We start from the raw sequence: 22,628 nt of genomic DNA, 5'->3' as shown, positions 1-22,628 counted from the left end.
TTACAGAATTCTAAACAATTACTCCAGAGTTTCAATATTCCAAGCTCCAGAGTTACAGAATTCAAAACAATTACTCCAATGTTCCAGTTTACTCCAGAGTTTCAATATTCCAAGCTCCAGAGTAACAGAATTCTAAAAAAATTACTCCAGAGTTGCAGTATTCCAAACTCCAGAGTTCCAGAATTCTTGTATATTCCTCCAGAGCTCTAGAATTTTAAGCTATCATGCTAAAGTTTCATAATTCTAAACTTTCGCTCTGCAGCTCTAGAATTGTAAACAATTATTTCAGAATTGTACGCTCTTAAAAAGATGGTTCTTTAGTAAAGACAATGGTTCTATGCAGAACCATGAACACTCAAAGGACCGTTTGCATGGTTAAAGATTTCTTTGCATGGTGAAATTGTTCTTCAGAGTGATGGAGAATGTGTTGTATATGGTTCTATATATCACCAAAAAGTGTTCTTCTATTGTTATGATGTCAACCTTGTAACAATAGAAGAACCCTTTTTAGTTCTATATAGCCATATATATAACCATATTTTTAAGAGTGTATGATTCTAAACTATTACTGAACAATTCTATACATCTGGATTGTTTTTAGAAATAGTTTTAAAATTCTAGGAATGAGGAATGCAAGTCTGGAACCGTTCCATGGCATTTAAGAGGTGAAAAAACTTGCCATAAAGGATTTTTTGGAGCGCTGCCGTAGATCAGGGGGGCTCAGTCCTGGTTCTGGAGATCCGCCTTCCTGTAGAGTTTAGCTTCAGCCCTAATCCAGGTAATGAAGATCTTCCGGGCAGCTGAGTGTTACAGCCAGGTGTGTTGGACCTGAACTCTCTGAGGTGGTAGAGATCCAGGACCATGAATGGGCACCCTCGCCATTCGCTCTTAAAAAAGATGGTTCTTCAAGGGTTCTTTACTAAAGAAAATGGTTCTATATAGAACCATGAACACTTTAAGAACCCTTTACATGATTAAATTGTTCTTTGCATCTACAAAGCGCTCCTCAACTTGTTGGAGAATGTGTTATATATTGCTCTACATAGAACCTTTTTGAAAACGTTTCTATATAGCACCGAAAAGGGTTCCTCTATTGTTATGATGTCAAGCTTGTTACAATAGAAGAACCCTTTTTGGTGCTATATAAAACCCTTTTCAAAAAGGTTCCATATACAACCATGTACAGCACATCATCATTGTGAAGAACCCTTTCATGATGCAAAGAATATGCAAATTTAATCGTGCAAAGGGTTCTTTGGGTGTTCATCGTTCTTTACAGAACCACTTTCTTTACAAAAGAACCCTTGAAAAGCCATCTTTTTTTAAGTGGTTCTTTAAGAAGAACCACTTTTTTGTATAAATATCTATTTCATGGTTGGTTCTTAAAAAAAAACTTCAAGTTAAAAGTTATTTAGGGAACCAGAAGTGGTTCTTTTATGCATTGACCCAAAGAATTCTGTCACTTTTTTGATTGATGATTAAGGTGATTAAGGATTTTAAATGACATCTAACATTTAACTCATAAATTGTGGCCTTTGTAGAGTAAATGCATGTAAAACATCATAGAGTGCTTTTACATGCAGTTAATAGTCCAATAACTGCAGAAAATCAGATTTTGTCAGTAATCCGTCAACGCGTTTACATGCACTTGAGTAAACAGATAATGTGAAACTCTGGGTCTACATGAGTCAGACAGTAATCAGATTTCTGCTTTATAACCAGCGAATAAACTCACAGAAGAAGACGTGACAAAAACGTAAGGTACAACTCAAACCTCATGCCGCTGCTTTTTTTTAAACATTGCGCCGCTTTACCTGAAAATATGAACATACATCATGTAAAAATGAAGAGTATTTAAATCCTTCATTCTGTCAAGCGTGTATTTGGTTTCAGCGTCGATCCAAAAGTGTTTGGCTGTGTCTCGTGGCGATGCTTCTCGCTTATTTCCAGTACCGCCGTCTGTTTTTGCACATGTGCAGACTGAGAAATCCGGAAGAAATCAGAGTAAGAGTTTACATGCACTGAGAAATCGGATTACTGAGCTAAAATCCAGCCTCTTTATCAGATTTCTTAATCAGATTTCTAGATCTTACTCTGATCTAAGAAATCAGAGTTTGCTGTTTACACGACCATTTGAATAATCAGATAGCTGCAGAAATCTAATTATGATCAGATTATTGAGTGCATATAAATGCACTCATTGACTTTGTAATGCAATGTTTTTCCAGTGATGGAATCTAAAACAGCCAGAACAGGTTCAGCGTTATCCTGCTCTGTTAGATCCAGCTGGGATTCAGTGGTTTCACGTTGAAGTTCACAGTCCTGACTGGTGCCCCCTGTGTTTTTATGGAGAGCTGACTCTTACAGTGAGAGTCTGTTTCAATTAAACTGTGAGAAAAGGGGAGGAATAACTTTTATGCTGCTTGTTAAAGGAGATTAAAGTACAGTAGATTAAATCTCACACCTGTAACTTGACATTTTTCATTCTAACCTTAAGAAAAATGAACATTTAACCGAGAGCATAATGTGAAAGCTCACTATGCGATACCCTTCAGGCTAGGATGTTTCTTCAGTGTTTCATGAAAAGGTCCTGGGGAGCACCTCGTTTTCATGTGGCTTTCAGAATAATTTATGGACGTACATACGGCCGGTTTGAGGGTGTTTTTTAAGCGGATAGCTTGGAAATGTCTGAGCGCAGGGTTGATCGCCTGGCATTTATCATTGTGCGTTACTGGCTTGTGTGTGTGCTGCCTTGCATGCCTGTGCAAGGTTAACCCTTAATAGTCAAGCGTTATTATTGCTATACAGAGAGAGTATATATATTCACTTTACATTACAGCATTATTTGAATGTAACTAGTTCACACAGTAAAAAAATCAAGTAGTTATATCTGTAAATAAATTACATTTACAATCGATTTACATTTTATATTGGGAGCTTCAATGTTTTGCACAAATCAAGGCTGTATGCATAGCAGTTCTTTGTGACACGTTATGTACTAGTACTGCTTTTAGCTAAGCAGGGTTCACAGTAAAAAAGATTTATTTTTACTGATAAAGTACCATAAAATTTGAAAGTCAATACCTGTTTTTTGAAGAAAAAATGTTAAATGCATGTAAATAAACCAAACATATACTGTCTTTAATTCTGCTGTTGTTCATTTACAGAAGAGGAACGTAAATTCACAGAAACCAATGAGCACCTTTATCGCACAGACATTTGCATTTATTTTAATGGTTTTACGGGTAAAATGCTGTATGTGCAAATAAGTAGTTTATCTTTAAAGCAGCTGAAATGCAGTAAAAGGCAGTGCTTGAATGATACTAAATTACTGTAATTTTACAGATATTTACCATTATTGAGAAAACATATTTTTACTGTTAATTAGCAGTTTTTTTTCATTAGTGACTAGTTTCATTTTACAGTGTACTTTAATGTCAGACTTGCTTCTAAGGTTTCTGACACTTTGTGAAAAATAGTTCTATATAAAAATGAACAAAAGTATTCAAGAAATGTGTACATGTTAGTTTTAGGTTGTGCATTGTTTACCAGATATTCAGTGGTTCATTTTGCTAAGGACTCTTATTATGGAGGGTGGGGCTAGGAGCCACCCCTGTGACAGTGAGAGAGGAGGTGACGTGAGCTGGGTAGCGAACAAGCTGTTAAAGAAAAGAAAACTCTGCTTATGCGTGGCGTAGCTGTGGCCAACAACAGCTGGAAAATAAAGCACCAAGACTTGTGTGAAAGCACAATCATTATTTGTTGGCAACATTAGTGTCGTAGCTCCAGTAGAGACTGCTTAAACTGCAGAGAAACATGCTAGCGTTTGTGGTCAGAAACTTGCTACCTTGTTAAGTTATCTTCGTAAGGCACTGTTTGGTAAAATTTTTACAGCCTATAAATCAGTTCTTAGTGAAGCCACACTATGTCAGATCTGAGAATTTGAAGACCCCTCTGGTATAAATGTGTAATTGCATGCAAAGCGCAGAAGAACATTTTGTAGCGTGGGTTGTTCTTTGAGCCCCTTCCCTGGGCAGATGAATTTGATGATTGTGATTGAAAGAGAATTTAAAGAGAACTTAGTCAAAACTTGGTGAAAGACCGTTTCCTCAGAGGATGTGAATTATCTGATATTTTCATCATATCCTGATTAGTTTAACGTTAATTTAACATTTGAGACCTAAACATTGAGCCAAACCTTCTTTTTGAGCTTGTGTGTAGACGTTAATATGCAAAGATGTATGATGTGGTCAGACATTTAAAATATTATTTCAGGCTTTACAGGGTGACGCGTAGCAGCACTATATTTTAGCTTGTTGTTGTTGTAGTTTATTAAATAGTCATAGAACAATAAATTACAACTATTTTTGGTACAGAAAGATTGTAAGTTTTGTAAACATTTTGTAAAATTTTGTTACAAACATAAAAAAATCACATATTGCAGCTGTTTAAATAGGAAAATAGCAGAAATTTACTGTGCTAAGTTAGCCTACAGGCTACTATTATAGAGAAAAATGTAGGATAGGCCCTTTAAAGTCACAGAGAGTGCCATCCAACTTAGAGGCCATCGAGATGGTTGCCATCTATTGGCAATTCGCGATACCTTCGTCAAACAGCTCAAGCCTGGAGTGGCTATTGTCTGTGTAGTTTAGCATCCTTGGTAAAACAACGGTGTGTGAATGATATGTTTGTGTGGGTTTGTACTGATGTTGTGTGTGTGTGTGTGTGTGTGTGTGTGTGTGTGTGTGTGTGTGTGTGTGTATCATCATGTCTCTGTGTAGATATGTGGTGGCACGTGTCTGCCTGTGTGTGTGAGGGGTTTCCTCTGTGTGTGACTCATCCGTCTCAGTGGGAAGCCGCTAGACGTTTGTCTTTAATGGCTGATGTGAGAGCAGCTTATAGCAGCAGCTCTCAGTCCCCGTCCCACAGCAGCGGAGACTTCAGGGTTTCCCTGCTCCAACACGCCTCACTCAGCTCATGAGAGGCTTCACAACGCTCTGGGAATTTGAATCTCATGTTAGATTAGGGTGAAAATACCACTTCCAGTGCAGGAGTCTGAGGTTTTGCACTGGAGCTACGAGGCTAATGTCGCCAGCAATTTATGGTTGTTACCAATTAGCATTGTGCTAACTGCGTGTCTAAATCATGATACATATGTGGAGTTGTTCAGTAATCTGTAACAGACTTGTTTATGCTGTTTGTGACACTATGAACAGCATAGAACAGCATAGCTAGCCACGAGCAAAACTAGCATATGTTGTGTTTTAGATGCTGGTATGCATGAAATTCATGCTGGTCTGTGTTAGCAGGGATACATAAAAATGGATAAAAGACTCTTTTAAATATCCATTACTAGCTACATTAGCCTCATAACGCCACTACATGAAGGATCTACAAAGTCTGACCAGCGGTAGCATTTTGGCATTTTCATGTGGCATTCAAGATTGGTTCATGGTGCAGATCTATTTTGTACAAATTTACTCAGCTAGCTGTCCATTTAACCTTCCACTGGACATGACTGAACCATCTTAACAACAACAACAAAAAAGCAAAACAACAGCAGCTAACAGTTAATATAGTATGTCTATACAGTCAGACATCTGTAATAGGAAAACCAGCACTGACCAGGATATCAGCAGCAATGGAAGCTTTTATGCTAATTACTACCAAAACTAGCATATGTTGGTCAGCAGCAATGGAAGCTTTTATGCTAATTACTACCAAAACTAGCATATGTTGTGTTTTGGATGCTGGTATGCTGGTCAACTAGCATGACCATGCTGGGTGACCAGCTAAACCAGCACCAAATCAGCATAAGCTGGCGTAAACCAGTTTAGGCTATCATTGAATTTATGCTGGTCTGTGCTGTTTTTTCAGTAGAGTTGCTATTCATACTATGCTACTACATATATAGTATGTACAAGTACATCTAATAAGTCAGCATAGGCTACCAAAATAGTTACATATGCTAGCCACTAGCTTCAAAACACTTGGAATTTGCTATTCAATGAAACTGAAATAAACTGCACAAACATTTTCTTATCATGCCTCAAGATGAATTTAACTGTAGTTCAGAACAAGTGGATGCTAACTGACGAACAAATGCAACTCCAGTGTAGCCATCATTAATAATTTCATTTTCTAGCTGACGAGTTAGCTAGATAGCTAATGACACACATGCTTGAAGTACTATGTAAGCAGTCATTTTATGGTACTGATATGAAATTCAATCCAATCTAATTCTTTTGTCTGGCCTTGTGAATGAATAGCATGGCACTTTAGTAACAGATTTAAAGTATAGACAAATGCTTAATACAATTTTGAGTCATATTTTAGAGGGCTGTAGAACTGACAATGACATATGTCTTTGTACAAAAGTGGACAAAAGCAATTTAGCATGGCAAAAAACAGTCCTAGCAGCCATGTTGAAGCCTGATTTTGCCCATATTTTTGTCATTGTTTACATATAATGGAACATCATAAGTGTCAAAAATCATTTTGGTAAGGGTGTTAGAGATTACTTAACACCTTAGCACTGTCTGAAAAAAGGTCTCTCTGTATTTAGCATCAAATTCTCAAGTCTTAACTATATTAACTATACATGTTGGCTGCTGTTTTTTTGCTTTTTTGTGGTTGTTGTTAAGTTTGTTCAGTCGTGTCCGGTGGTCAGGTGGTTAAATGGACAGGTAGCTACTTAAATTTTAAAACACCGTAATTTAAGAAAACAGTATGGTATTGTACATTCACTGCAATTTACTGTAAATACATTTTACAGTGGATGTATATCTTCGCTGTTGTGTCCAAGATGGTTCCCATTTGGACTTCTCTTCATAATTATGATAATTAAACTGTTGTTAGTTGTAGTTTGGCCTGAATACACTTTTTGAGCTGGAATTAATGTACAATTTTGTTACACAGTTTGTGTTTAGACAAAACTGAGACTTCAAGATTGCTGCTACTGTTGTTTATAGCTTCATACTTTTGTCCACTTAGCAAAGTGCAGATGTTGCTAAGTTCGTGTTTATAGATAATAGTATCAGATAGTATAACAGTGTCAGAGACCACATAATCAAGTCTATTAGGGATCACCCCCCTCTGATAATGTGTCCTGAAGGTGGGAGAACCTTTTGAAAGACTGCATGTGATACTTTGGGGCGGATACTTTGGGGTTCCCCCGTTAGCTGGTTAATGCTCAGAGGCTGAATATCACATTGTATTTATTAGCCTCTACATCAGTGCATTGCTTTATTGCTGTGGGGGGAGATTCTCAATGGTTGTATGACAAATTTGCATAATGCATGCTGGGTACTGTAGTAAGAGGACACTGATGAATGAAAAAATGAAAATGATATTAATTCTATTAAACTGATAAGGCTGAGGGATGCAGTGCTGTGCTAGAATACTGCATAACACAAGTTTTTGCCTGTTCTGGTGTTTATAGAACATATTTTGGTGGAGATTTGTGTGATTTACATAACCGGAAGTGAACTGGATTTTCTCCTTCGTAAGTGAGCAGCCAAGTCAGCATTAGTAGAAGTGTTTTTATTGTGTTTACATGCTATTTGTTTATTGTGATAGTTGTACAAGATTGTTTGATATGAAGGACGATGCACTTGTCTGTATTATCTTGTCTTTGTGGAGAGGTATGAACTCCCCTTTCACCACTCATTGCTCGCTAGCAGCTCAACGCAGAGCCACAGCATGTCACACAAAAAAGAGACAACAGTGTCCTTGTTAAAGGAGCACTATATGATTCTGGAGAACGATTGTTGATATTTGAACTCAACAGCAAAATGAACACACCCCTCACTTCAGTGCTTGTAGAGGCCAACATGCTTTTTTAGATCTTTGTGGTCATAAAACCCTTCACAAACATTGTACACATAAATACCATGATACAACGTTTGAGTGAACAGCGATACAGCAAGTAATGTAACTAACGTTAGTTCGGTTGTGGCTTAGCAAACTGTCACTACAGTTTCTGCTGTGAGGCTAACCAGTTGCTGTCACAAACATTCACAAACGGGACAAAACAATACTGACCTACTGATTCTGTGAAACAGCAAAAATGAGTAAATGTTACCCACCTGTCCAGCAGGAGTGACCTCAATGAACTCTCAATTTCAACTCTCAATGAAGCTGAAGTCAGCTTCTTTTTCACCAGTTTCTTGTTCGAATTTTCCCATTCCACCTTAAAAGGTGCAGCAGCGGGGGCTCCCGAGTGGTGCAACCATCTAAGCGTTGGCCCTCTCATTAGGAGATCGCAAGTTCGATCCCTGGTGATGCTACAGCCATCTGTGGTCGCGAGTCCAAGATAGCACAGTTGGCCTCTCTGGGTGGGTAGGATGGCCCCTCCTTCTCCCCCCATCACTCAGCGCGATGCTAGTCAGCACAGGCGTCTGTTAGCTGACGTAACAGATCTGGCAGTTGGCGCTTTCCTCCAAGTGCGTTCAACTGTCCAATGACGTTGCATGAGCGGCAGTTCGAAAAGATGCGGTGGCGCTTCACAGGACTTGGAGGAAGCCTGTGTTAGCCTTCACCCTCCCAGCGTGGGTAGTATCGTGTGATTGGGGGAGTCCTAACTAGTGGGTGGAATTGGAGACGACTAAATTGGGGAGAAAATCGGGAAAAATCCCCCCCCCAAAAAATTGCAGCAGCTAGACTACATTCCAGTGCCTCAGCATCTTGTTCAGATTTTCCTGTTCCACCTTAAAAGTACGGCAGCTAGACTACATTCAGGTGGCTCAGCTTCTTGATTAAATTTTCCCATTGAATCTTAAAAGGTGCAACAGTTAAGACTAAATTCCGGTGCCTCAGCTTCTTGTTTGAATTTTCCTGTTCCACCTTAAAAGGTGCAGCTGTTAAGACTACAATCCGCCGCCTCAGCTTCTTGTTTGAATTTTCCTGTTCCACCTTTAAATGGTGCAGCAGCTAGACTACATTCTGGCGCCTCAGCTTCTTATTCAAATTTTCTCGTTCCACCTTAACAGTTACATTCTATATATTCTGTACATACCATTTAAGGTGGAATGGGAAAATTCTAACAAGAAGCTGGCAAATAGGAAGCCAGCTTCAGCCTCATAAAAAGTCAAACATTAAGAGACATTTTACAAGAAACTGTTCTACTTTTGTGGAAAAGTTTCCTGCCTGAGATGCGAGAAAAGCAGCTATAGCTGAGCTAAAGCTTAAAGCAGAGCAAAGTAAGTCTGTGTTTTCGTTAATTTTCTATTTTTAGTCTACACTTCTACATCAGCACATACTGAGACATATTTACAGCCAAGATGGTAAAATGGACCTAAAATGTTGTGGCTCCCAAGGTGGTTTGATTTTTGTTGAAAGGACATAAATGGCTCTTCTTAACATTTGGGTTGCGACCCCTGGATTAGCATATATGAGCATGGCCGTCGCTGAGGTAGCAACCAGAACAACAGCAGTATACGTGTATGTATATGGATTATGTTAAGTGAAATATTCTGAGGTAAAATGCCATACTTACATTTAAATACAGTGTCACAGACATAATCTGGAATTTTAAGAAGTGGGGAGTGAGATGGTGTCATTTAGGCATGCGATCTGCAATCATGGTGGAGTTTATGCTTCCATTAGCAGCTCCAGTGTGAAACCAAATGCATCTACATTTGCAGCAAAACTGTACATTTCACTGAGCTGTTTTTTTAACTGCTGCATTAAACGAGCAGCATTTAGAAAAAACTGTTGCAGAATCAGTCCTTGGAGGAGTGTAAGCTGCAGAAGTGATTCAATTTAATCCCTCAGTTTGAGAAATGAATTCAGCTCAGACCTGCAATGAGCAGACGCTGCAGCTGTATGTGCTTATGGCGCAGTATGTGTGTAAAGGGAAATGGAAGACTTTATCTTCCTATAGCATGAGGCTTACCTCGCTGTCACTAAGAAATGGTTGCCAGGGAGCCATGATAGCTAGGGCATGCTAACAGATTGGACGCAGCCATGAGCGTAAGAGCCCATTAAACTGAAGGACAGACACACACACACACACACACACACACACACACACAGATGTAGGCACACGGTTGCACTCTTTGATCTGAGCTCCATTTAGTCAGTGTGTGTGCATGCATACAGTACAGTCGGATTTCTGGTGTATGCTGGGAAGCTGAAAGATTCCCAGTGTCACGTGTGAGCGTATGGAGATTCCACATCATTCTTCATTCTTTTCACACTTTTAGTGCATTTTGTATGAGAACACAGGACCGCAGCATGCTTTTCTAAGAAAAACTCAAGAGATGTTCACATAGTTGTCGAGTCTCAAGGTTTACCCTTGAATGTAGCCTTGAATGTAAATCTCACGTGCTTTCACATTTTCAAAAATAAGGTTCATTTTACAGAGGTCTTTTGCGCTACTGGTCTCATCTGTGTATTTGGATTACACTGCCAATCATTATTGACCAATGCGGTCACTTCACATTAAGCACTGAAGTATAATAAGAGTGAGTGAGCGAATGTGAGTGACTGAAAGGTGTGTGTATATGCACTCGAGCCAAATTCATGCTCACATGACCCACACTTCCATTTTCAAGCATTCTGAAGGCTTTTTGTTTAACAATAAGAATATAAAATATTCTTCCGCAAGTTACCTGCAATTCCACCAGAGAGGTCGCCAAATCCACAGAACTTACAAAGTGCAGCTTTAAAGTAGTGGGCTCATAATGGTGCTTTTTTCACTGACTTTTTTTAAATAATTGGCAGTACAATGTGTCCTTTAATGTTCAGTGATGCACATTTCATACTCTGGGACCCAAACATTGCTGTGTTGAAAATTTCCCAAAATGAATTTCTATGCAAACTTTTTTTTCTTTTGTGGGCCAGATACTTGGGGATGGACATTTTGCAGTTCTTAAAGTTACCTAGTGTTTGTTTGTTTTTTTTTGTTTTTTTAATTTACCTTTTCGATTTTTTGTTAGGCTACTTTTACTTAACAGTCTTAAACACTGGAGTTAATGTAGCTTACAGCTGCTAATTCACCAACCTTTAACCCTAGTAGCTAACAAAAATCAAAGATAGAGATTTAAGATGGACATTGATAATTGAAGATGAATTAACTTATTTGCATTTAATATCACTCCAACTGGTTTCCTGCTAGAGATGTGAAAAAAGTTTCCTGCTAGAGATGTGAAAAAAGTAGCTATAGCTGAGCTAAAGCAAGTGATTTCAGATATAAAACAAGCTTATGTTAGTAGAATCTGTCCTTTTATGTTCAGTGATGCACATTTTATACTGTGGGACCCAAACATTGCTGTGTTGAAAATTTTCCGAAACAAATTTTTATGCCAATTTTTTTTGTGGGCCAGATGCTATATATATATATATATATATATATATATATATATATATATATATATACATATATATATATATATATATAAAACATGGAGCTCATTTGGACTATTCACCTCCTATGACCTAATTTAAGAAACACCTAACATCTCAAACTCTCTCTCTTTTTGTCAGGTTTGGACGACTGTTTGCTGCAGTATGTTCGGACATTTGAGCGCGAGCAGATCACGGGGGAGCAGCTTCTGCACATCACCCACCAGGAGCTGGAGGAGCTCGGGGTCACTCGCATCGGCCACCAGGAGCTCATCCTGGAGGCGGTGGACCTGCTCTGCGCGCTGGTGGGTGTGAATGTGTGCACATAACTGTGAGGATGGATGGGTGTATGTGTGGATCCATAGTCACCAGCGATGGTCATAGATTTTTCATAAATAACATTGATGTTATGCATATTTATGTATATTTTATTAGAACTTCATTCTGGATATTAATTTTATTAGAACTTCATTCTGGATATTAATTTTATTAGAACTCCATTTTAGATATTAATTTTATTAGAACTTCATTCTGGATGTTAATTTTATTAGAACTAAATTTTACATATTAATTTTATTAGAACTTCATTCTGAATATTAATTTTTATTAGAACTTTATTCTGGATTTTCTGCAGCTTGTACAGCTTTATTAGTCAGTTCTGAATCATGTACAGCTCTGTTCATCACTTTTTCCTAATTTTTTGCAGATTTCTGCTTTTTTATTTGTATATCATATAAAATCTGTAGAGCATCAGCATCATATTAGAATCATGTTTATAGATTAATCTTTAACAATTTTCATATTATTATGCATGTTTATTATATTAAACACTGACCGCACACTTGTATATGTAAATATGTTTGTGTGTGTGTGTGTGCATATGTGTGTGTGTGTGTGTGTGTGTGTGTGTTTCAGGAAGTGTTAATGATGTGTTTACTTTGCTCTAATAACACTGCAGAAACGAATCACTTCACTTTGCACTGTGTGATTAGCACCCAGCAGGAAACACAGGAGACAAACACTCTGAGAACTGTGTGTGTGTGAGTGTGTGTGTGTGTGTGTGTGTGTGTGTGTGTGTGTGTGTGTGTGTGTGTGTTATTGGCTATAAAACGAACGAGAAAGAGAGAGAGGAAAAAAGAGTCAGAGAGAGGAGAAAGAAATAGAGAGAGAGAGGAGAAAGAAATAGAGAGAGAGAGAGAGAGAGAGAGAGAGAGAGAGAGGAAAAAGAGTCAGAGAGAGGAGAAAGAAATAGAGAGAGAGAGAGAGGAGAAAAGAGTCAGAGAGAGGAGAAAAATAGAGAGAGTGAGAGAGAGAGAGGAAAAAGAGTCGGAGAGAGGAGAAAGAAATAGAGAGAGAGAGAGAAGAGAGAGAGAATTGAATTCATCCAAACCTTTTATTGATTCACACGGTGATGACATGATGATAACAAAACAAGAAATGGGGGGAACAAAAAAAACAAAAAAGGAACATTGCGGTCTAATATATGAGAGATAGAGAGAGATAGAGAGAGAGAGGAGAAAGAGAGAGAGAGAGAGAGAGAGGAGAAAGGAAGAGAAAGAGAGAGATAGAGAGGAGAGAGGAAGAGAGAGAGCGAGATAGAGAGAGAGGCGAGAGAGAGAAGAGAGAGAGAGAGAGATAGAGAGAGAGATAGGAGAGAGGAAGTGAGAGGGAGAGAGAGATTATTTTGAATGGAGGGAAAAAAATCAATAAAAGATTTGGAGATAGGATACTATGCTAATTAAACGAGACTTCGCTGGGTTGCCACGACAACCACAACTGTGTTAGCGCTGGGGTCAATGATATTACAGAGTTTCTCCTTGAATTAGCAACTGCTAACAAAACACAAACACTCGTGAACACAGTGTGAATCATTCAGAGCATCTCGAGACCACAGAGCTGATTCCTGATCCTCAGAGCTCAGAAGACTCACAAGGTCATCAGGGATGATGGGACGAAGTCTGACCTCTCAGTGATTCCACTCAACTCTGATTCTTTAGGAAATGATTCAGTGAATCATAAAATCTCAGATTTAACCACAGTTCTTAGGGGTAAAACCGATACCTGGATTACGAAGCCCTGATAGTGAAAACTGCATCAGTTTATCATGCAGGTTATGCAGAGTGTATGCCTTAAAATAGATTTCAAAGTATGCCTTAAAATAGATTTATTATGGATAAAAATCACAAGTTAGCCCTGTTAAAAGACAAATTACAGTAAATAGAAACACTTGAAATGCCAAATTTGTTCATTAATGAAATAGTTATATAGTTATTATAGTTAGATTGATTTTCTAATTAATATAACTATAATAACTATGTAGGAACACAGCGACCCTATCTGGATTAATTTTGGTCAAAAAATGAAGCAGACTTTATTCAACATTAATCAGTTATAGTGGATTATAACATTATATAAATTAGATATATTATTGCTTTAATAATTCATTTTATACAGTTCATTCAGTTGATTAATTATGAATTAACGCTGTTTCAGAATTATGGTCTGGAGACGGAGAATCTTCGCTCTCTCTCCCACAAACTCAACGCCTCGGCCAAGAACCTCCAGAACTTCATCACCGGCCGCCGCCGCGGGGGTCACTACGATGGCCGAGTGTCGCGACGACTGCCCAACGACTTCCTCACGTCTGTGGTGGACCTGATAGGGGCGGCCAAGAACCTGCTGGCCTGGCTGGACAGGTAAACTGACCAAACCCAGAGCAGATTCACCTGAACTGTATTCAGATGAGCTACACTGCAACAAAAGGTAATGCACTGAATTTATTTCATTTAATAAATAAAATAAAATATATTACATCAGCAGAACTGTTGATGTGCTGAACTGTATTCATTTGGAAACGATGTGCAGATTTAAATCATACAAATTCAGTGCTTCACTTTTCTCAGTGTAGAACTCGATTAAATTCAAACCAATGAAATCAAACCAAACAGTGGTGAGTTTTCCAGAAATCCTGTAACACAAGCACTGTTGTTAGATGGCAGTGTTAACCAGTCAGGTGACTCTCTCTATTTGAACTCTCTCTCTAAAGTTTAGAAGTTTTAATGCTGAGTTAACACTCCAGATTAAATTCAGACAGAACTAAACTGAACTGACAGCTCGGCTGAGTTAGAGTGACTGAGTGAACTGAACTGAACAGACTGTATTGGATCAAACTGGATGTGTATAATCTAGTAAACAGTTTCAGTCTGACAGACAGCCGGGCTGATTACAGTATTGATAGTATTGACGTTTATTGACCGCACATTTAGCGATGCTAACAGGCCACACTGCTTATCTCAGAAGGACTGGAGCTGTGGGGGTCAATAGTGACCAAACCTTCTGGAGATCCACTTTTCTTCAACTGAATTCGACCACAATCAATCTGATCTAATCTAATCTAATAATAGATCTAATCTGACTAGAATTAATTCAGATACTACTATAAATTATTCAGTTACTACTATAAATTATTCAGTATCTACTAAAATGTATTCAGTATCTACTAAAATGTATTCAGTTGCTACTCTAAATTATTCAGTTACTACAATAAATTATACTATAATTATCTACTAACAATTGTTCAGTAACTACTATAATTTATTCCATTACTACCATGAATTATTTGGTAGCTACTATGAATTATTCAGTTACTACTATAAATTATTCGGTTAATACAATGAATTATTCGGTTACTACAATAAATTATTCAGCGGCTACTATTAATTTTTAGATATTACTATGAATTATTCAGGAAATACTATGAATTACTCAGTATGATCTATGAATTACTCAGCATCTACTGTGAATTATTCAGTTACTACTTTAAATGTTTGGTTATTACTATCAATTATTCCATATCTACTTTTAATTATTCAGTAACTACTATATTTTATTTAGTTACTACTAGAAATCATTTGGTTACTAGAATGAATTATTCAGCAGCTACTATGATTTTTCAGATACGACTATGAATTATTCAGTGACTACGGAGACTTATTCCAATACTACTATACATGATTCAGTAATGACTATGAATTATTCAATAACATCTATGAATTATTCAGTACATATGTAGAGTGTAGGCTGGTTAGATGGAGCTGTTTTGAAATCAAGCCCATTATCTCACTTTTTAACGCCTTGGAGGAGTCCTTGAAGCTCAATAGCGTAACTAGCTCATTTTCAGCATCGTGACTGTATCATTGTGTACAGTCACTTCAAGGCCTCAGCTCACACCAAAACACAAAACCCGTAAACCCTGAGAGCTACGACTCAGTGTTTACGAGGGCCATTTCTTAAAAATCAGACACAAGCCCACACAAGGACACGTCCACTTCACCCAATCAGCTCTGAATCTGCCATTTCTATACAGATCAGTGGGAGCAGCACTTTCTGTCTGCACTGCTGGGACTCATTATGTAGTTCCTAAATAATTTTCTCAATATTTGAACAACAAATGAAAATGTAAACTGTGTCTCAGTTTGTGAACAATTCAGTGGGAAGGAGTGCAAGTGGAAATGTTATGACCCACCCCAGAGGTGGGGTTACAGTTACAGTTAGCAGCTGCAAAATTAGCTGGAACAGTCTGGTAAAGTTTGAGACGTTTGGACTCATTTTTCATATTAATGTTTGTTATTTACAATAAAAACTTTTATTTTCTTTACAATAAAAGTTTTCTTTATTTTCTATTTTCTTTACAATAATATTATAATGTTTTAAACATTATAATATTATTGTAAAGAGCTATTCTTTGATGTTTTATTTGACATTTAACATGTATTTTGGGAGAAAATAGAACAATAACAATAATATGTTACCATAGTAACATGCTTTTTTGTCAAGTTATCTGTCCCAAGTTATGATATGAGCTATGATCATCACTTTTGAAACATGGAGGCTAATTTTATTAAAAGTTCTTTCTGGTTATTAATTTTCGTGAATAACCAGAAAGAACTTTTTCTTCTGGTATTTATTCCATTGCATATACATACACACATTTTCTAAGCCGCTTTATCCTTCTGGGTTCGGGTTGGAAGCTGGAGTCTATCCCAGCAGTCATCAGGTGGGCACATATATATGTATTTATATTGCTATGAGGTTCAACTTGATTTTCATATTATTTATAGAAGCTGACTTGGACTGACTAAAATGTGTATATGTTTGTATATTTTGTAGCTAACTGTGTTCAGCTGTATTTAGTGCTTAATAAAAACCCTCACCCCTGTGTGTGTGTGTGCGCGTGTGTGTGTTCTTGTTGCAGGTCTCCGTTTGTCAGTGTCACTGAATATTCGGTGCTGAAGAACAACATTGTTCAACTCTGTCTCGAGTTAACCACCATAGTGCAACAGGTGTGTCTATGTGTGTGTGAGTGTGTGTCTTTGTGTGTGTGTCTGTGTGTGTGTGTGTGTGTATGTGTGTTATGTGTGCATTTGCCTGGTTCTTTATTTTTGTAGTTACATAAACTGGACTGATATGTGTTTAGTGCTTTTTAAATGCCAATACTGGATTGTAAACTTTCAGTCGATACAGTAACTATAATTCCACATGTACTTATATTTCGTCGCTGTTCAAAGAAAACCGTGTACCTCAATTTTTGACGATTTTTATTTTTCTGCGTCATTTCAACACACCAGCTGTCCTTTACACTATGTGAAAATTTCATGATGATTGGACCAATAGAAACGCTCCAAAATCACTTGGAATTTTACATTGACTTACATTGAAAGGTAAGAGCGTTTTTGCCCTCTCCTGTAAAGTTACTATTTTTGGAGATTCTTGTTTTTCTTTGGCCAGCGACGATATATAACGCATATGAAACATATTATTATTACATATAGGTACCTACATATATATAATACATGTGACACATATTATCTTTACATATCGGTACCTATATATCATACATACCAGATAATAAAACATAATATAATACAATACAATATATACAATAACACAACTGAAACACAACTAAAATAAATGACAGTGTGTGTTTAAGTGGTGTGTGTGCTCTTTAAATGTTGAGTGTTCTTGGTTTTTCGTTTAAAGTCATAACGTTTTCACAAACAGTTTTCTGGCAATATCATGAAGAAAACGACAAAAAATTACAAAAAAAAGAAAAACAAAAAATATACTTGCAGGGCAGGTGTGTACGCAGCATATAGCAAGAAACAGCTCTGTCTTTAATGGTGTATATTTGAAATTTTTCTTCAGATTGATGGAAAATGTGCTGTAGATGATTCTATATAGAACTTCTACATAACACTAAAAGGGTTTTTGTCTATGATGTCAGGTTTGTTACAATAGAAGAACCCTTTTGACGTTATATAGAACCATTTTCTTTACTAAAGAACCGTAGAGGCATCAATATAAGTGTGAAGACATAAAATGCATGTATGAGAACTGTAAAAGGTAATGTATGTATTACAGTTAAGCTCTTCATAATAAGGCAAAGGATTATTAAATGTTATTTAAAAATATGGCCATAATTAATGTATTAAAATAGTTTAATATTTTCCACAGTATAACTAATATAATGTGTGTATTTCAGGACTGCACTGTGTATGAAACGGAGAATAAGATTCTACATGTGGTGAGTGTTTAACTTACACACACATCTGCACATGCACACGCATACAAACACACATCTGCACATGCACACACATATATACACACGCAACTATATCTATCTATCTATATATATATATATATATATATATGTATATATATATATATATACACACCCCCTATTTTTAGAAACCTGAGACAACCCCCTGACTGTGATTGGTCCACATGGTTGTCTGCTTCATATGTCATAAAGCGGCCAAAGGTGTGGACTCAAGTCATATGATTTGGTCTCGAGTCCGACTCGACTCAAGAAAATTGAGAAAGACTTGCAACTCGACTTCAACTTTAACACCAGTGACTTGGACTCTGACTCGGACTTGAGTGTCATGACTCAGAAAGACTCGAGACTCAAAAGGAAGAAACGTGAAGAGAGTCTGGCTGCAGACAGCCAACTAAAAACAACCACTAGTTTGAACTGAATTTAGACGACAACAGAAACCAAAACAATCAAGCTGAACAAAGTTTACAGAAAAGACAGTAAAATGATGTGTAAAGTGAATGTACGAAGCTGAAGTTGACTTTTTAAATGCCAGCTTCTTATTTGAATTTTCCGTTCCACCTTAAATAGTGCAGCAGTGAGGCACCAAAGCGTAACTGCTGCACTGTTTCGGTTTCTGTTGTCGTCTAAATTCAGTTCAAGCTAGTGGTTGTTTTTAGTTGGCTGAACTGGTTTTAAAAATGGGTAAAAAATTAATATACAGCCATGCACTGCTAACATGCTGTCATTTAAAGGCTATAGTACTGTTACCGTTATTCAGTGTTATGGCCTTAAATTAGCTGAAGAAAGCAGACTGACTTGTTTAGAATTCGAAGATTAGGACTTTTGACTTGGGACTCAACTTGATACTCGCTTGTACTGACTCGGGACTTGAATCGAGACTCGCCTGTACTGACTCGGGACTTGACTCGAGACTCGCCTGTACTGACTCGAGATTTGAATCGAGACTTGACTGTCTTGACTCAGGACTTGAAGTGTGAAGACTCGAGACTTACTTGTTATTTACAACTTAGTGACTTGTTCCCACCTCTGATAGTGGCTGCACGGAGCCATTAGCAGTGCTGAGAAGTGCTTTTTCTTTTTAAGTCTATTTCCAACAGTGTGTTCACTGTTCTGTTTATTGTGTTCGTAAATTGTCTGAAATACACGGCCAGCTTTAAAATCATACATGCATCCGTCAGCCAAACTGAAGCACAGAAACAGTGCGCTGGGTCCCACTGCTGTGTGCTCACTGGCTGTACTCATAAATATCAGAGCTGCAGAAATCAGGTCAGACTTGTTCATCAGTTTCATATGAATAAGATGAAGAGAGAATGAGAAAGTGAAGGACTGAGAGCAAGAGAGTGGGATGAACGATGGAAAAAGAAGAATAAGAAACAGAGACATGGAAAATTAACAAATACATGGACTAAATAGGAGAATGAGACAATGTGGTTTTGTACAAAACAACCTTGAATTATTTTTTTTTATAGATGCAGTTTGCAAGATGCTATATAGTGAAGTCATACAAAACATTTTTTAATTGCGCGTCTTTTTTATTTTTATATTACTTTGTCATTTTTTCCCATATACCATAAATCTTACCCTTTGGCCCTTGTGTACCCCAGATATATTCTGGGATGCTTTCTACAAGATTTTGAAGTGTATGTGTGGGAATTTACACTATATGGACAAAAGTCACCCACACATTACACCTACAGGAGCTTTTATGAATCCCTTTTTAAACCCATGGGCATTAATATGGAGTTGGTCCCCCTTTGCAGCTCTAACAGCTTCCACTCTTCTGGGAAGCTTTCTACAAGATGTTGGAGAGAGTCTGTGGGAGTTTTTGCCAATTCATCCAGAAGAGCATTTGTGAGGTCAGACACTGATGTTGGACGAGAGGGCCTGGCTCACAATCTCCGTTCTAGTTTGTTCAATGGGGTTGAGGTCAGGACTCTGCGAGGGCCAGTCAATTTCTTCCACACCAAACTCACCCAGCCATGACTTTATGGAGCTGCTTTGTGCACTGGGGCTCAGTCATGCTGGAACAGAAAAGGTTCTTCCCCAAACTGTTCAAACAAAGTTGGAAGCAAACAATTGTCCAAAATGTCTTGGTGCTGAAGCATTAAGATTTCCCTTCACTGGAACTAAGGGTTCTAGACCAACCCCTGAAAAACAACCCCATATCATCATCCCTCCTCCACCAAACTTTACAGCTGGCACAGTGCAGTCAGGCAGGTAACGTTCTCCTGGCATTCGCCAAACCCAGACTCGTCCATCAGATAGAGAAGTGTGATTGGTCACTCCACAGAATACGTTTCCTTTGCTCCAGAGTCCAGTGGCGGCAGAATACTCCACTCCATTCGACACTTGGCATTGTACTTGGTGATGTAGGGCTTACATGCAGCCGCTCAGCCATGAAGCTCCCGGCGCAGTTTTTGTGCTGATGCTGATGCCAGAGGAGGTTTGAACTCTGCAGTTATTGAATCAGCAGAGCGTTGGAGACTTTTAAGCACTAAGCTCCTCAGCACTCGGCGACCTGCTCTGTAACTTTATGTGGTCTGACACTTCATGTCTGAGTTGCTGTGATTCCTAAACGCTTCCACTTTTTAATAATACCACTCACAGTTGATCATGGAAAATTTAGGAGAGAAGAAACTTCACAAACTGACTTGTTGCAACGGAGGCCTCCTATTACAGCACCACGCTGGAATTCAGTGAGCTCTTTAGAACAAACCATTCTTTCACTAATGTGTGTAAAGGCAGGCTGCATGGCTGGCTGCTTGATTTTATATACCTGTGGCAATGAGACTGAATGAAACACCTGAATTCAGTGATTAAGAGTTGTCCCAATACTTTTGTTCTTGTATGTATGTATATATATGACATATTGTTATCACATATTTGTGCTCTCATATATATAGTAGATATGGCACCTATTTCTTTCTCTCTCTCTCTCTTTCTCTCTCTCAGTGTAAGACTCTGTCGGGTATCTGTGAGCACATCATTTCTCTGTCGTCTGATTCCCTGGTGTCGCAATCCGCCCACCTAGAGGTCGTTCACCTAACCAACGTCATGCCCAACGAAGGCCTAGTGAGTCAATAATAACAATAATTATAATAATCCATTTACGTTTATGGAATCTTTTATTTACAATGCTTTATGATAAATACACAAAAATACAATGAGAAGATGATGTACACACTGAAGAAACGGTGCAGTGAATTTGAATTTAATTGATCCTAATGTGTGAATTAGTTACGCGTGAATACAGTGAACTTTATCAACGCAGCTTTTGCAGGTTTTTCAGTTTTTGACATAGTTTGAAAATGCCTGTTTACATTGTGTGTAAGTTTCATGATGAATGGACCACAAAAATGGTCCAAAATTACTTGGGAAAAATTAGGTTCCATTGACATTAAAAGTAAAGTAGTATTTTTTCTTTCTCCTGTAAAGTTTTGTAAAGAGTCCATTTGGATTCTGTACAGTTTCAAAGCATCATAGTTTGAGTGTAGATATATTAAATCCAGTCCAATTTAACATGCAGACTTATAATTATATAAAGACTTATATAATAGATAGATATCAACACTCTCTCTCTCTCTCTCTCTCGCTCTCTCTCACAGGGAATGTATATTAAATCCACCTATGATGGTCTCCATGTGATAACAGGCACTACAGAGAACGTGAGTTGATGCTCTGCTGATGTTATCCTGCTTTATATTCATACTTTAGTGGAACTTTAGTGCTTCTTTCTTTCTCTGTTCATCTTAATGCTCGTCCTCCTTATGAGAGACGAACAAACACATCTAAACCCCTCACATACTAACACGAGAGTTATTACTCTCCCACTTTCTCCTTTGCTCTCTCTCTCTCTTTCTCTACCATTGTTTCTTTCTCTCTCACCCACACCTGTTGTCTCTCTTTTTCTATCTCTTCTCTTTTTTCTCTTTCTGTCTGTCTCTTTTTCTCTCTGTCTCCCCTCTCCCTCTCTTGCTCTCGACTTCTCACTAAAACTCTCTTGCTTTCTTTTTTCTTTCTTTTCTTCTCTTGACTCTTTTTGTCTCTCTACTTTCTCTTCTCTCTCTCTTTTTCTCTCTTCTCTCACTCTCTTTGTCTTTCTCTTTCTCTCTACTTTCTCTGTCTCTCTCTCTACTTTTCTCTCTCTCTACTTTCTCTCTCTTTACTTTTTCTTTCTCTCTTCTCTCTCTCTCTACTTTGTCTCTATCTCTACTTTCTCTCTCTTTCTTTCTTCCTACTTTTTCTTTCTATCTCTATTTTTTCTCTCTCTATCTATTTATCTATCTATACTTTCGCTCTCTCTACTTTCTCTCTTTCTCTCTACTTTCTCTCCCTCTCTCTCTCACTCTCTCTCTCTAGTCTCCTGCTGATCTGTGTAAGAAGATACATGCGGGTGATGAGGTCATTCAGGTGAACCACCAAACTGTGGTGCGTATTACTCTCTCTCTCTCTCTCTCTCTCTCTCTCTCTCTCTCATTCTCTCTTTCTCTCTCACTCTCTCGCTCTCTCTCTAATTATTAAACAATTAACACAGATTGTGTAAACTTTATAGTCAGATATATACAGTGCTGTTCAAAAGTCAGAGACCACCTTTAATTTCCCATCAAAACAGCCATTAAGCACAAGTTTGTAAGATAATTCACTTGCATAAGGAGAAAGTGAA

At 37.8% G+C, this 22,628-nt stretch overlaps 1 protein-coding gene across 1 annotated transcript in view; it reads left to right on the top strand.

The window, feature by feature from the left end:
• Positions 1-22,628, top strand: part of si:ch211-26b3.4 (connector enhancer of kinase suppressor of ras 2) — a 55,122-nt gene that overhangs the window by 1,537 nt on the left and 30,957 nt on the right. The window contains exons 2-8 of the mRNA XM_036580018.1: positions 11,488-11,651; positions 13,840-14,042; positions 16,601-16,688; positions 17,888-17,929; positions 20,918-21,037; positions 21,571-21,630; positions 22,325-22,393. Coding sequence (XP_036435911.1) covers positions 11,488-11,651; positions 13,840-14,042; positions 16,601-16,688; positions 17,888-17,929; positions 20,918-21,037; positions 21,571-21,630; positions 22,325-22,393 — 746 coding nt within the window. The remainder of the gene's footprint in view (positions 1-11,487; positions 11,652-13,839; positions 14,043-16,600; positions 16,689-17,887; positions 17,930-20,917; positions 21,038-21,570; positions 21,631-22,324; positions 22,394-22,628) is intronic.

This window comes from Colossoma macropomum, unplaced genomic scaffold (genome assembly GCF_904425465.1).
Source record: "Colossoma macropomum unplaced genomic scaffold, Colossoma_macropomum, whole genome shotgun sequence".
In the NCBI taxonomy this organism is placed as follows: domain Eukaryota; kingdom Metazoa; phylum Chordata; class Actinopteri; order Characiformes; family Serrasalmidae; genus Colossoma; species Colossoma macropomum.
This window is presented reverse-complemented; position numbering and strand designations above follow the sequence as displayed.